General features: G+C 33.8%; 1 protein-coding gene across 1 annotated transcript in view; it reads left to right on the top strand.

The window, feature by feature from the left end:
- The window catches only part of COL4A5 (collagen type IV alpha 5 chain), a 196,253-nt gene that overhangs the window by 169,095 nt on the left and 13,296 nt on the right, over positions 1 to 13,862 (top strand). The window contains exons 38-42 of the mRNA XM_010946101.3: positions 851 to 931; positions 1,579 to 1,677; positions 2,229 to 2,279; positions 3,476 to 3,661; positions 12,087 to 12,220. Of these exons, the coding sequence (XP_010944403.2) occupies positions 851 to 931; positions 1,579 to 1,677; positions 2,229 to 2,279; positions 3,476 to 3,661; positions 12,087 to 12,220 (551 nt within the window). The remainder of the gene's footprint in view (positions 1 to 850; positions 932 to 1,578; positions 1,678 to 2,228; positions 2,280 to 3,475; positions 3,662 to 12,086; positions 12,221 to 13,862) is intronic.

Genomic DNA, 13,862 nt, shown 5'->3' with positions numbered 1-13,862 from the left:
GCCACCAACTAGGACAAAATACTTGCTAAACATATATCTGACAAATGACTGATATCTGGAATATATAAAGAACTTCTACAACTCAATAATAACAAGATACACAATCCATTTTTTAAGTGGGGGAAAACTTGGAACAGGCTTTTCAAAAAAGAAGATACATGGATGCCCAATAAGTACATGCAAAGGTGATCGATATCATAGCTGTCAGGGAAATGCAAATTTAAACTATGGTGAAGTAATACCAGAATGACTGTTATTATAACAACTGGAATCACCATATGTTGTACAAGGATCTGGAAGAACTGGAATTCCCAAATATTGTTTGTCTGTCTGTTTGTTTGTTTTATAAAACACAACATATTCCTACTCTGTGACTCAGCAGTTCCATTCCTATCTAAGTATTCACCCAAGATAAATTGACTTATGTCCACAAAAATACCAGTGCAGAAATATCCATCGCAGCATTACTCATAATGGTTAAGTAGACCAGGTTTCCATAAATAGAATAGGTATTCATAATAGCTGAAACATAACAACAACCCAAATGTCAAACAATAAATGAATGGATTTTGAAAAATTTGATATATCCGTACAATGGAATCGTACCAATTCTACCAGTGTATAATATGGTGGCAATTTTTATTATGAATATATGTAATGTCAGCCTCTGGATAAATCAATTTAAAACTTAAAATTATTCTTAAAATATCCAGCAAACACCAGCATCTTTTGGGGTTTTCTTTCTATTCTTCACCGTTTTTATGCTAACACTCTTAATTATAAATTTGAATTATAGGTCTCAAAGCAATGCAGTTTTTATTTTATTATTAAATTGAGCTCTTTACTCTAGGAACCCCAGGCCTTCCTGGATCAAAAGGTATTAATGGTCCTCCTGGGAACCCTGGCCTTCCAGGAGAACCTGGTCCTGTAGGTAAGCATGAAACATAAGGGTTTGCTGTTCATTAGGACTAAGGCTTTATTCATTTTGGGAAAGTCAGATCATTTCTGGGAGCTGTGAACATTTTCAAAGCAAAGAAACATGGTGATCATTCACTTAGCACCACTTGTTATACAAAGTGAACAACTTCAAATGAAAGTTGCTTAAAATTATTATTGTGAGACCTTATTTTTCAGTCTCACTTTATCCAAGGAGAGTTATTTTCAAGTATCCTATAACAGTAGATAGCTTTGATATTTTAGGATGGCAAGGTGTAGCCTTATGTTTGTTTACTTCCTTCTAAAGCCAGTCATTTCTCTTGGCCCCATATGAGGCCTATAATGCACCCCATCCCCATTCCATCCCCACAGTTACTTTCTTGTATATTCTAAAGGTAGATTAAAATGAGAAGCTGAAATGTTTGGGTTACTAAGTGAATGATAAAGCAGTTCCTTATTTTTATTATCCTTTATTTCTTTTATGCTTCTTTTTCACAAGATTCCATGATTTAAGGCAGTGTCCCAGAGACACTTGGTGTCTTTTACATAGAACTATTTGAAGCTGATAAGGAAAGAATTTGGAATATGGAAGAAAAAGTGATGTGGAAAGATAGGTATAACCAGCTGTACTCTGTTCTTTAGGTGGTGGAGGTCGTCCAGGGCCACCAGGGCCTCCAGGTGAAAAAGGCAAACCAGGTCAAGATGGTATTCCTGGACCAGCTGGACAGAAGGGTGAACCAGGTGCTATATTTTTTTCATTATTCTTTTCTGGTTTCCCCTTTGTCTGCTTTAACTTTCTAACTTTTGCCCTTTATTACCCATGATGAAATTATATCTTCTTTCTTACCATCTAAGCTACCACACACTTTTCCTTCCCTAATTACCTTCTTCCACTCTGTCCTGAGAATATTAGCTCACGTTTATTGATCAAGTTGCCTCCCTCTTACGAAAAACTCCATATCCTTTCTTGGCCAACTTTTCATTTCAGGAAATTCCCCAGCTTTCTTCAGCTACTCTGGGTAACTTCCTTTCACTATGCAATCTATATTCCATTTGTATATATATATTCATATTTGATGTGAGTATATAAAGATATATTTAACACTCATCACAAATACATGTTTGTGTGATTTTCTCATGCTAGAATTGTAGTTCGATGTGGGAAATCTACTCTATTTTTCATGTAATACACATTATAGCACTTACTAAAAACCTAAATGATCCCCAAATTATTTGTCTCTGTTTCAATTATTATTATCTATTTGAGAGTCTTTTGGTTTATGCTCTGACAGGTCAACCAGGCTTTGGAATCCCAGGACCTCCTGGACTCCCAGGACTTTCTGGTAAACTTGAATAAAGTGAAATACTAAATCAGTTTGTAAAAAGATAATATTCTCTAATATACTTATTTTTCCATCTCTACCATTTACTGTTATAAAATGAACATGCACCCCAGACAACTCAAAGCTAGAGTTACATCTTAAGGCATTTCCTAACTAGCCACTTAGTATAAGGAGTTGTACTATAAAAATGCATTGTTAGCAAAATTTACGTATAGCTATCTCTTCATTAACTTCATAAATAAACGCTGAGAAAATGATAAAGAAAGAAAGCAAAATTATAGGAAGAGGTATATTTCACTAAATTTTAAAAAGTTCTTTTAGCCAGAAAAAAAAAGCCACTTTTATCCCCATGGAAACAAAGCCAAGATAATGTAAGGAAACTGTAGAAATATGTACCAATAATAAAAAATGTCTCTTGAAAACTCCATCTTAATTTGCATCTTACATATTGATTGGCTATGTGTGCACACACATCTGCCTTCCATTATTTGTTTTTACTCTTATTGTGAGCATCAAATAGTTAATTAAGTGACAAAATGTGTGTACAGATATGTATGTTTATGTTCTGAAATGACCATTAGCTACTTTCTATGAGGTTTTTTCAAACCACAGATATCTACTACATATTCTGATATTCTTTTCATGATCCCGACATAAAAGTTTTTACTTTCATGTGTGACTGTTAAATTGCTCTCAGGCATGTTGGTGGTGTAGAAAAGGTGTTGAGAACAGTTTTTCTAGATTGTGATTCTAAATTTTGGATAGAATGGTCTTCAAGGATACACAGCAACCTCTGAATATCCATAGCTCCCATTAGTCTCAAAACATTTTTAAAAAAAATTTCCTCCAGCTATCTCTAACCTATTCTTGCAGCTACTTTATATTTTTTATTTTTTCTCCTTTTCTCTCATAGCTACTGGTCATATTCTATGTCCTAATACAAAAAGTGTCTTTTAGGATACAAGCTATTACTGTTTCTGTATTTCTGTACATACTCTAATACACTTCTAATAACAGATAAATATATTTAATAGGGAAAGTGTGTTTTTTTAATGGGTTGGAAATTGGTGGGAGGTACAGATGACCTTAGTAAATTTCATTACTTCTTCTAGTAAGTGTGAATAGCTTTAGTCTTATAGACAAGCCTAATACTCATATCATTTAATGCGTTTTCTAACATCACTTTGCTTTCATAGGTCAAAAGGGTGATGGAGGATTACCTGGCATTCCAGGAAACCCTGGACTTCCAGGTCCAAAGGGTGAACCAGGTTTTCATGGTTTCCCTGGTCTGCAAGGTCCCCCAGGCCCTCCTGGTCCTCCAGGTCCAGCTCTGGAAGGCCCTAAAGGCAACCCTGGGCCCCAAGGTCCTCCTGGTAGACCAGGTACGTACATGAATGGTAGGGGAATGGTCTATTTATTTGTCCATTTATTTCATTTTGCTGGCAGGTTATTCAGTCTTTTAGGACTTTAGAATCTGTAATCGAAAGAACTTCTTAAGAGGAAATAGCTTGTTTTATTCCTAGCTCTGTCCATTTCGATGGTACCTAATAATTCATTTCAGTAATGCCTTTTATCATTTACTTAAAGTTGAACTAAAACAAACCGACTTGGAGGAAAAAAGGAAATAGTGGATTTATTAGTTTCTTTATTAAACATAAAGCTATACTGATAACCTGGCAGCAAAATTCCATTTGCATTTTTAATGTGAGCTTCTCAGCATGTCATCACAGAAATCATTTTAGTGATCACCCAATAGATGCTTGTGTTCCATACCAAAAGTGTTGCTATGGTTCTGCCATATGATCAGCAAATGTCAACAAGCATAATAAAAAAAATTATCTTCTCTAGGAGCTAGGCAATCAAATTTATCTTCAACATCACAGCATGATTAAATTGAATAGCGATCTTTCCATACCAGCTTCATGTCTGTACCTCATTTGTCTTGTGTTAACTGCTCAAGTAGTCTCAGTTTTGCACCCAATGTTCACTTTTCATTTTGTGTTTGTGCTGTGTCATTTCATTTTACTAAGTTTGGGAATGCTGCTCATTTTCACCCTGGATTAATATTGCTGAGCCCAATCACTGGTGATAGACTATTAATAGATTCTTAAGACTTGATATTCAATTTTTATATTTCCAGGTACTGAAAACTTGGCCTTCATTGATTTTTTTAAATAAGAGAAATTTAAGATTAAAGAAACAAAACAATTGCCCTTTTATCCTTTGACGGTCTCTGACTCATTTTTAAAATGTATTTAAAATGAAATTTTCCATAAACGCTGAAGTGATTGCAGTTAATTTTAATAAGATATGCTATAAAAACATCAACTAGATGAGATCATATTCTTTGTTCAGAAGATCATTTTCAAAACCAGATTTTATCTGATCTGACTATTGTTTATAGAGAGTGTATTACTTTAAGTTTTACTTTGGTTTACTATTGAAGGAAACCAGTGAAAATCTCCTCAGCCATGTTAACTCTCTTGCATGCAATGTAAAGAACTGACACAGATACCTTGCTTGGTTATGCATGCAATAATTCAAGTAAACCAAACTATTACCCTTTTTCATATTTTAATCAGCACTGTGGCTATTTATTCTTACCAGTAACAGAGCCTCAATGTTGAACATTACTTTGAAATATGTCAACATAAAGACATCAGTCACAAAGTTGCTTTAAAAATTACTGTTTATAAAAGAAATAATAAAAAAGTAGTCAGAAGAAGAATCTGATGAGTGTTTGTGACTTCTCTATTTGTTCATAAACTGCAAATTAAAATGGAATTGCAAAACCCAATTGCTCTTAGAATTGATTGTTTTTGTCTGCACTCATAGCAATGATTATTATAAAAAAAATTTTTGTCTTTCAAAATATGTCACATGTGCTGTTTTTATTTTTGTATTGATGCTAAGTGGTGATAATTTGGTTTATATACAGATGCATGAATATGAACTTTCAGAGTATTCTTTTATTGAATTAAAGTTTAACTTGAAAGAAGTTAGTGTAATGCTTTAGTTTCTTGATATTTCTAACAATTTGGTATTTTTCCTTTTTGTTAATGATGACATTGGGCCTTGGTGAACTTTGATCCCTATCCAGGTCCTACAGGTTAGCTCCTTAACTCCAAAGTAGTATCTGCATGAAGTATGAAACTTTTCTTATATTTTATATATATTTCATGTATGTGTATATTATTTATATACACATATATAGTGTATGCATATGTGTGTATATAGGTATATGTACACCTGTACCTAATGTTTTCAAATGTTTGAATATATTTTAAGAGCATATATGCCAATTCAGTTCTTACATGTTGGTCTATCTCTGAAAGTTGTCAGGAACTTGTAGAGTTCAGTGCTTCTGAGTATTGGAATAACTCAAAATTACCTAATTAGGAAAATTAATTTAACATTTTAAAATTCATATATTTGTGTCATTTTTAGTTGAAAATTTTAGTACCCAAAAGTATATTGTATAATATTTTACCTTTGCCTTTAGATTATATTTAAAAGTTTTTGCCTTATGTCTGTTAGCATAAATGAAATGAACTGTTCTTCAAAAAGGCATTTTTGTAAACAATAATATGTATTGTCAGATCCTGCAAATATACAGTTCTTGACTTGCCATACCTCGCATAATTTTTCAAACCACCCCATTTTTGCATTTTGGATTGTCACAGAGTTCTAAATTCTACTGCTATGAAAATGGACTAATAGGCACAGAATAAAACAAAAAATTAAATGCAACCAGCACAGATTAAAGCCTCTTAATCCTATGTTCATCCTATACCTATAAATAGTACACATCAAAGAGCAGTTACCAAGAGGTTCCCAATAGAAAATTGCTGATTTGTATTAAAAGATATTCACCTAATCAGGAGTAAAAAGAACCACAAATATCTTAATGTGTTTATTATTACTCAAGATAAATAGCCCTTTTCAGATTTCTAAGGAGAAACTACAAGAGCAGAAAGTATACTCCTGAATTCTGGTTGTTGGGAATGGCAGGAAATTTTCTCTTTTTATCTGTTTAAAATTCATAATTTTTCAAGATTCTGAGTTGATTCTCTGGTTTATTACTGTCCCACAAATCCATTTCATATAACCATAGAGTATCCGATGTAGAAGGTACCTAAGTTTTACATTTCTCAGAAATATTATTTACTAGACACTTGTTAATAATAGCAAGATAGATTTTATTCAAGACTATTGCAGTAGGGGAAAGACTATTTCAATAGGAGAGAGAAAGAGACTGAGCTCAACTCTGAATATAACAACGACAAATGGGGATTTATAGTCAACTAGCAGGGTGATGGAGTCAGTGGATAAAAAATTACAAAAAGGAGACATCGAGGGTAAACTGGCCTATTAGAATTTTTGCTAAAGGCAAGCCAAGGGCTTAGACATCAAGGATGAGGAATGAGGAACTTGATCAGCTATCAAGGGTTGGGAGACTCTCCCTAAATTGACTTAGCAGAATTCTTGCTAAAACTTGACTCAGCAGACCAAGGGCAGGGCCCATGGGTGAGGCCTAGTTGAGAAGACGGCTCAGAGAAACCTGTGTAAAGTTTAGTCACACATGAGAAAACTGAGGCCCAAGGAGGTTAAGAAGCTTGCTCAAGGTCATATTGTTAGTTACCAGCATAGCTGGGCATCTGACTTAGGGCTCCCCAGTACTCAGTTAAGTGTCTATTCTACTAGTAACATGTAGAGTCCATTGTATAGCTTGATGCTTCTGATCTGGCCTCTCATTCTAGTTATAAATAAGTTAAGTGATGAAGCAAAGCTGCTTTTGCCATTTTAGGAGACTCATCCATAGCAGACTGGCCACTGCCTTTACTTTCTTATTTTCTGTTGCCTCAAAAGCTCCATCAACCCATACTAACTGCTTGTGTTTTTCCTAAATGGATATCATCAAAAAGATTAAGACAAAAACATGCTATTTAACCATTGCCAAGATAAAAGAGAAGACTAGGGTATACTTTGAAGTAATTTTGAATCTTTCCCTGTCTGACTTACATAGACGTCTGCTGCCTTGATCACATCCAGATTCTACTATTAGCTAGAAGAAGATTGCTTTCTTCTGAGACACTAAAATATATTCAAAGAAGAAAAAGGAAAGTAGCCACATTACTTTAAAACCAATTTGACAGCTTATTTACCAGATATATTCTAAATTAGATAGTTACTGGAACTTGGTATCTGCAGTATTCTCTTTTTTATAATCGTTGAATACTACAATCGTAAGCAGAAACTGTATTTAAAATGTTCCAATCAGTTCAGCTTATCTTTAGTTATTACCACTTATATAAAAGACTTCAGGATTTTTTGTTTTATTTTGTTCAGTTAAACTTTGTTAGGTCATTTGAGAAATAATGGGTTGAGAGCCTCATGTACAAAAATTGACTTGGCATATAACTCATTAAAATGTTACCTTTTAGATATTGAAGTCTTAGAAGTTTTGCTATGATATGATCTGAAGTTTTCCTTGTTACTCAGACTGAAATATCATAGATTTCAATGACATTTTTCTAAGAGTTCTTGTTTTGGTCCTTCCATATCAAACGCATATATAAAATGTCTTCACTCAAACTCTGAGTTATCTTAGGTAAGAATTCTAATTTATTTACCTAATTGTGTGGCCAGACTCTGCTCAGTTGTCTTGAGTCAGTTTGCTGTATGTGATTTAGAAACCACTGGAACAAACAGAAGCCTGATTTTTAGCCTTCTCAATTTCAAATGATCAAATACTTTGAAGTTTTATTACTAAGCAGTAATGGTAATGGTAATGGTAATGTTTTATATTTATATGACATGCCACCATTTGTATCATATAATATACCTTCATTGTAAGCTCCTTGAGAGCAGAGTGTGGGTCTAGTTAATATTTGTGTTCCCTGTAGCATCTTGCACAAGGCAGATATCAGGTATTTTAAAAATTAAATATGATTTTTAAAACAACTCTGTGAGAGAGGTTAGGGCAGACAACACTATTCCCATTATGTGTGTGAGAAAACGATCTCAGAGAGATTGAATAGCCCAGAATCCAGTAGATGTAAGTAGTAGAGCCAAGAATAGATCGTAGGTCTTCTAATTCCTAGAATTCAGTGCTCTAGCACAATTTATTCTCTTTGCTAACCTCAGTGCTTATAAATCATAGCAAGACTTGTAAGAAAAGGAAATTGTTTTTAGAGTCAATTAACATTAACCAAGAGTTGTCCTATTTGTAGGCTTTTTATCTTTTTATTAAATGATCCCTCTTTTAATAGTTAATAGCCTGATTTAATATGTGCATTGAATAATATAAAGTAAATGTGATATTTTCTGTGGTTTGGGGTGGAATATTGCATGCCAAAGTATTTTGAAGCACCCCTTCACTGATGGTCTTCACATCTTTGGAAAATTCGACTGAGTTTTCAAGTTCAGTGGTGAGCAAATATATATTGGCTTTTTCTTTTTGAGTAGCTTATTGCAAGTACTAATGCACAGACAAAAGCCTCTTAATGAATTATAAAAAAATCACAATGTGGCTTCATGGAATGATTTTCATAGAAGACAAACAAAAGTACAATTGGCAATGGCCATTGTGTACTCATGTTTTAATTTCTCTAATCACCTTTTATCTTTGTGTTTCTGTCTAATGAGGCCTTTAAATTTAGCTCTAGCTCCTTGGGGCAGTTTGCACATACCAAGAAATTTGCACCTCGTGTTTTTCGTAAAGAATAGCAGAGGCCAAGATAAACTTTTATCCAAAATTATCCTTTTGTAAAAGGAATGGAAGGCTATCAGTGAAATGGTACTACCTTGCCAACTTTAATGTTTTGAGATGCTAACTTTTGGAAAGCCACAGTAGCAGTGTTAACATTGATGTCCTCAGTAGAGTTTTACATTTTTTGGATTAATGAAAACTAGCAGCTTATTTCCTAGAATAAGCTCTATTTAAAAATATTTGGCTCTGTGTACTCTTGTATGGTTCTGTTTGCATACTGATTACGCTGTAGGTATAAGAATTGCTGGCAAAGAGAATTATTGTTTAACTTGTGCTATAATGTGAACCACTTCTAACTCATAATCTTATTTTGTACTGTGTGATGTCTGATACTGCTAACATCGATCTTTGGGCTTTGGTGAACTCTGATCTTCCCAGGTTTTCAAGGTTAGACTTCACTGGTCAATTCTTTCTTCTTTTTTTTTTTTTTTCTTATAATGCTTTGTATGTGTGACAAGAGAAATGCACTTTTTTTGCTATAATTCAGAAGTCATTGAAGAGTGCTGTTATCCTCAAATACTACCTGCTCTGGTATTTAACATTTTGGTAAAGGTAATGTGACTTGTTTATAATCAAGTTTGAAATGACATTAGGTCTTTGTGGTTTCAATTATTTATAGTAGGTATTCTATACATAGAGATCTGTTGAATTTTAAGCGGAAATACACTTATTTTTATCTTTGAGACTGCATTAAAATATTTTGAGAGGCATCTGGCCCATTTGTAATCTCTGTATATTGATTTTATTTTCTTGAATTTTTGTTGCCTGAGATTGATCAGATCTGTGTTTTCATGGCTATTTTCAGTAATAGAAGAGGGTAACTATTGAGTATTGTTAAAAAATAAAATGTATATGTCCCTTACGTCACTAGCAAATCAGCAATTTAAATTTCAGGGACTCTATAACAGCAGGTCTGTATTAATAACATGTAAAATTCCCAGTATTTCCTTTTAATTGCAAAAGGAGCAATACCTATAACATGCATAGTTTTTTTTTCCAAATGGTAACAATGTTCTGATTACTTTTCAGACTGGGGAAGAGGGTTATAAAATGTTCCTTTTTTTTTTTCTCATCTTAATCTTACCTAGTCATTGTTAGGCTGACTCACAGTTTACTTTCCTCTTAATAATCTGATTTGCTACCTGATTTCTAGTCCAAATTATACATTATGTATGAAACTAACAATTTTTCTTAGAAAACCCTATCTAAGGGGTTTGAACTAAACAGTTGTTTTTGTCTATTTAAGTGCTGAGTTCCCCAACACTTTCTTTATGATTGGGAAGGGAATTTCTGAGTGTGTCTGTCTGGTTGCTGGGCCAGGGTGACTATATGATTTAAACTGTTCAAAGGTAAAATGGTTGTCATATAGTTGTGGACCTGCTTCTTCTTTCTCATGTGACAGATAGAGTAGCGTTATATTATGAAATCACATAGAAATAGCTGAAAGATTAAAAACAGGCTTATATTTTAAAGACATGTTCTTACCTTTAGTTTTGAAGATAATAATAATAACAATAATTGTCTAAAACTTCTTATATATAATCCTTATAATTCTTATATAATTCTTACTATGTGCCAGGCACTGTGTTTATACATATTATCTTATTTAATTATTGGGACAACTTGATAAATTAGATACTATTCTTATTTCTATTTTAAAGAAGAGGAAATTGAGGCCAAGGAGATTAATAAATTTACTGAGGTCAAAATGGAGCTGGGATTCTAACCCAGCATTCTAGCTTCAGAGTCCAACATTCGTTATCCCTATGCCATGCTGCCTTGTTAGTATGTAGCCATTGTTTCTGGGTCATAAGAGTACTGGAAAGGATCAGATCAAAAATATGACCTTTTGTCCATATGTAAGCATGAACTAAGTATTCTAAATTTATATGCCTATGATATTTCCTTCAAAAATAATACCTACATATCTTCCCATTTTGTTGAAACCAGTGGAAAACTAAGATTACTGGAGGAGAGAAGATGTAAGTGCTCACTATTTGCTGTTCATTATTTAGGGCTTCATAATTATTTTCTTAAGGCTGGGCTACTTAGTCTTCACCTCAGCTGCTGCATAGAACTCTGCAAGCAAGAAACAGCTATTTCCCACCTAGTGAGAAAAAAATGTGGCCATTTATAAGATCTCCTTCAAGACCCGATATCTTTATTTAGTGTTAAAAACATAGTGTTAGGAAAGAGCTTAGCAAAATCCCTTTTTAAATTATTTTATTTATTCAGAAGTTATATGCCAAATTATTTTTCTTCAGAAATATTTAAAATGCAAACAATATAAAACATTTTTAAAATAATTTCAAAAGTACTACATTGAATCAATAAATTTCTGACACTAAAATATTCCCATGTATGAAGCATATCACTAAAATGAAATTAAACAATTAGTTTGGTAAATAACTATCTTCATTGCATAGTAATAAAAGCTGAATAGAAGCAACTACTTGCAAATAAAGCAATTTTATTTTCATCACCGTGAGACAAATGACTTTGAATCCCTGATTACCCTGCAAAGTGTGGTCATGAACCAGCAGCTTTAGCTACTGGGCACTTGTTAGAGTGCAAATTCTTGGGCCCCTTTTCAGCCTTATAGAGTCCAAAATTCTAGGGGTAGACCCAGGAATCTATTTTAACAAGCCCTCTTGAGAATTCTGATGCATTTCCAATTTCAGAGCAGTGCCCTATGGTGTCTTGTTTCGGTTCACTTAAATCAAACACTTAGTTAGGGATTATAGAAACAATATTATAATGTCCCAAGTCCTTTCTTTAGATATGAGCTTATTGGATTTAATATATAATAAAATACAAACTAAAGGGGTCTGCAAACCAGTGTTAATAACAAAAAGAACCCAGCCCAATTTACTTTAGAGAGTCAGCATGGATCTATATATTTTAATGTAGTCTGCATTTTATTCTGAGAGCTAATGTATTTAGTTGACTAATAGTATTTAGGTAACTTAAAAGCCTAACTTTTATGCTACTCTTATGTTATACTGAAATGTGGTTATTTGTTGTGCATTGTCAAGGTCTACCAGGTCCAGAAGGTCCCCGGGGTCTACCTGGAAATGGAGGTATTAAAGGAGAGAGAGGAAACCCAGGCCAACCTGGGCAACCTGGTTTGCCTGGTCTGAAAGGAGATCAAGGACCACCAGGACTCCAGGTAGGAAATGGGAGTAAATATTTGATGAGAAAGGGGTGTGGGTATTTGCATTCAAAATGACAATTTCAGTCTGCATTACTTGAATTAGCATTTACTGTTCAAGGCTCTTTGCATGCCTTATTGATGAATTACAAACAAAGAAAAAGGCAAGTTTCCTATCTTCTTCCAACCTAAGGGCCTTTGCTACCTTCTAGTTAAAGGGGTCCTCAAAAAAGATAATTTGCCTAGAGTCTTTGGTTTGTATAGATTTAGGTTTGAGAAACTTTTATTTTAGTGAAAGCAAATTTATAAAAGGAAACATATATATCAAAACATTGCATTTGGATGAGTCCACCCATAGAGAAGTAATCATGGTGAGTGGTGATATTTTAGACTTTGAAATTAGAAAGAGTTAGGGGTAAATTTTAGCTCCACAGTATATTTTTGCTTTGTGTCTATAAGGAAGGCAGATAGGCACTTTGGTTTTACACCTTTACCTGCAAAAAGAGAATAATAGCATAGTGTTATGTCTGTATTCATGTGTTTTCTGCCTTGGTTTGAGTGACCCAGAAAGTCACATGGTTCTTTATGGATCCTCAAAACTTCCTTCCTTCATTCAGGATTATTGTTAGATTTGGCAGTCAACACAATCTGGACTCAGTCTTTTAATTCTGACGGCTGCCTTATAGCAGGAAAAAAAATCTAAAGAAATGGCCCTTAAAGCTTTCCAGCAACCAACCTTTCTTTCCTGTCATCACTATTCTTCCAGACATCTAGACTTAAAAATTTCATCTTCTCTTTATTCACTCTTTACTCACTCCCTACTTCATTTATTTCTCACGTACTCCAAGTTCACATGTCACTACGCCTGATTCAGGACCACTGTCTGATACCAGCATTTTGTAAATCTAGTATTGCCGAGTTCTATTCATTTTATTTAGTGCAACTTAGCTCTTATATTTGCACCTTTTCTAATGTTTTATTCGGAAATGTTAAACTTATAGAAAAATTGCAAGAATGGCCAAAAAAAAATCCATTTACCCAGATGGACAAGTTGGTAATGTTTTGTCCCATTTGCTCTCTGTATGCATGTTTTGTGTGTGTGTATAATTATAATTGTGTATTTTTTCTGAAATATTTGAGAATAAGTTGCATCTATCATGCCCCTTTATCACTAAATACCTCAGTGCATAAGATTTCCTAATATTAAATATATTATTTTATATAACCACAGTACAGTACTCAACTTTAGGAAATTGAACATCCATCGATGTAATAGTTCTATTTCTACCTACATATTCCACTTGTGTCAGTTGACTTTGTAACGAGCTTTATAGCGTTTTTCCCCTCCAATATAGGATCCAGACCAATTCATGCATTGCATTTAATTGTGATTTCTCTTTAGTCTCACTCAATCTGAAACAGTTTCTAAACCTATTTTTTTTCTTTCATTACCCTGACATTTTAAAAAATAGAATGTCTTTTCTTTTGTCTCCTCTTTCTTCATGGTTAGATTCAGGTTATGCACCCCAGATGGAATACTACATGAGTGGTGTCTTCTTCTCAGATATCAAGGCCCACAGTGTTCATCTGCCCCTCCTTTGGTACCTTCATTTTGATCACACCATCAAGTTGCTACCTGGTTTCTCCACTGTATGGTTAC

Source organism: Camelus bactrianus, chromosome X (assembly GCF_048773025.1).
Source record: "Camelus bactrianus isolate YW-2024 breed Bactrian camel chromosome X, ASM4877302v1, whole genome shotgun sequence".
NCBI lineage: Eukaryota > Metazoa > Chordata > Mammalia > Artiodactyla > Camelidae > Camelus > Camelus bactrianus.
This window is presented reverse-complemented; position numbering and strand designations above follow the sequence as displayed.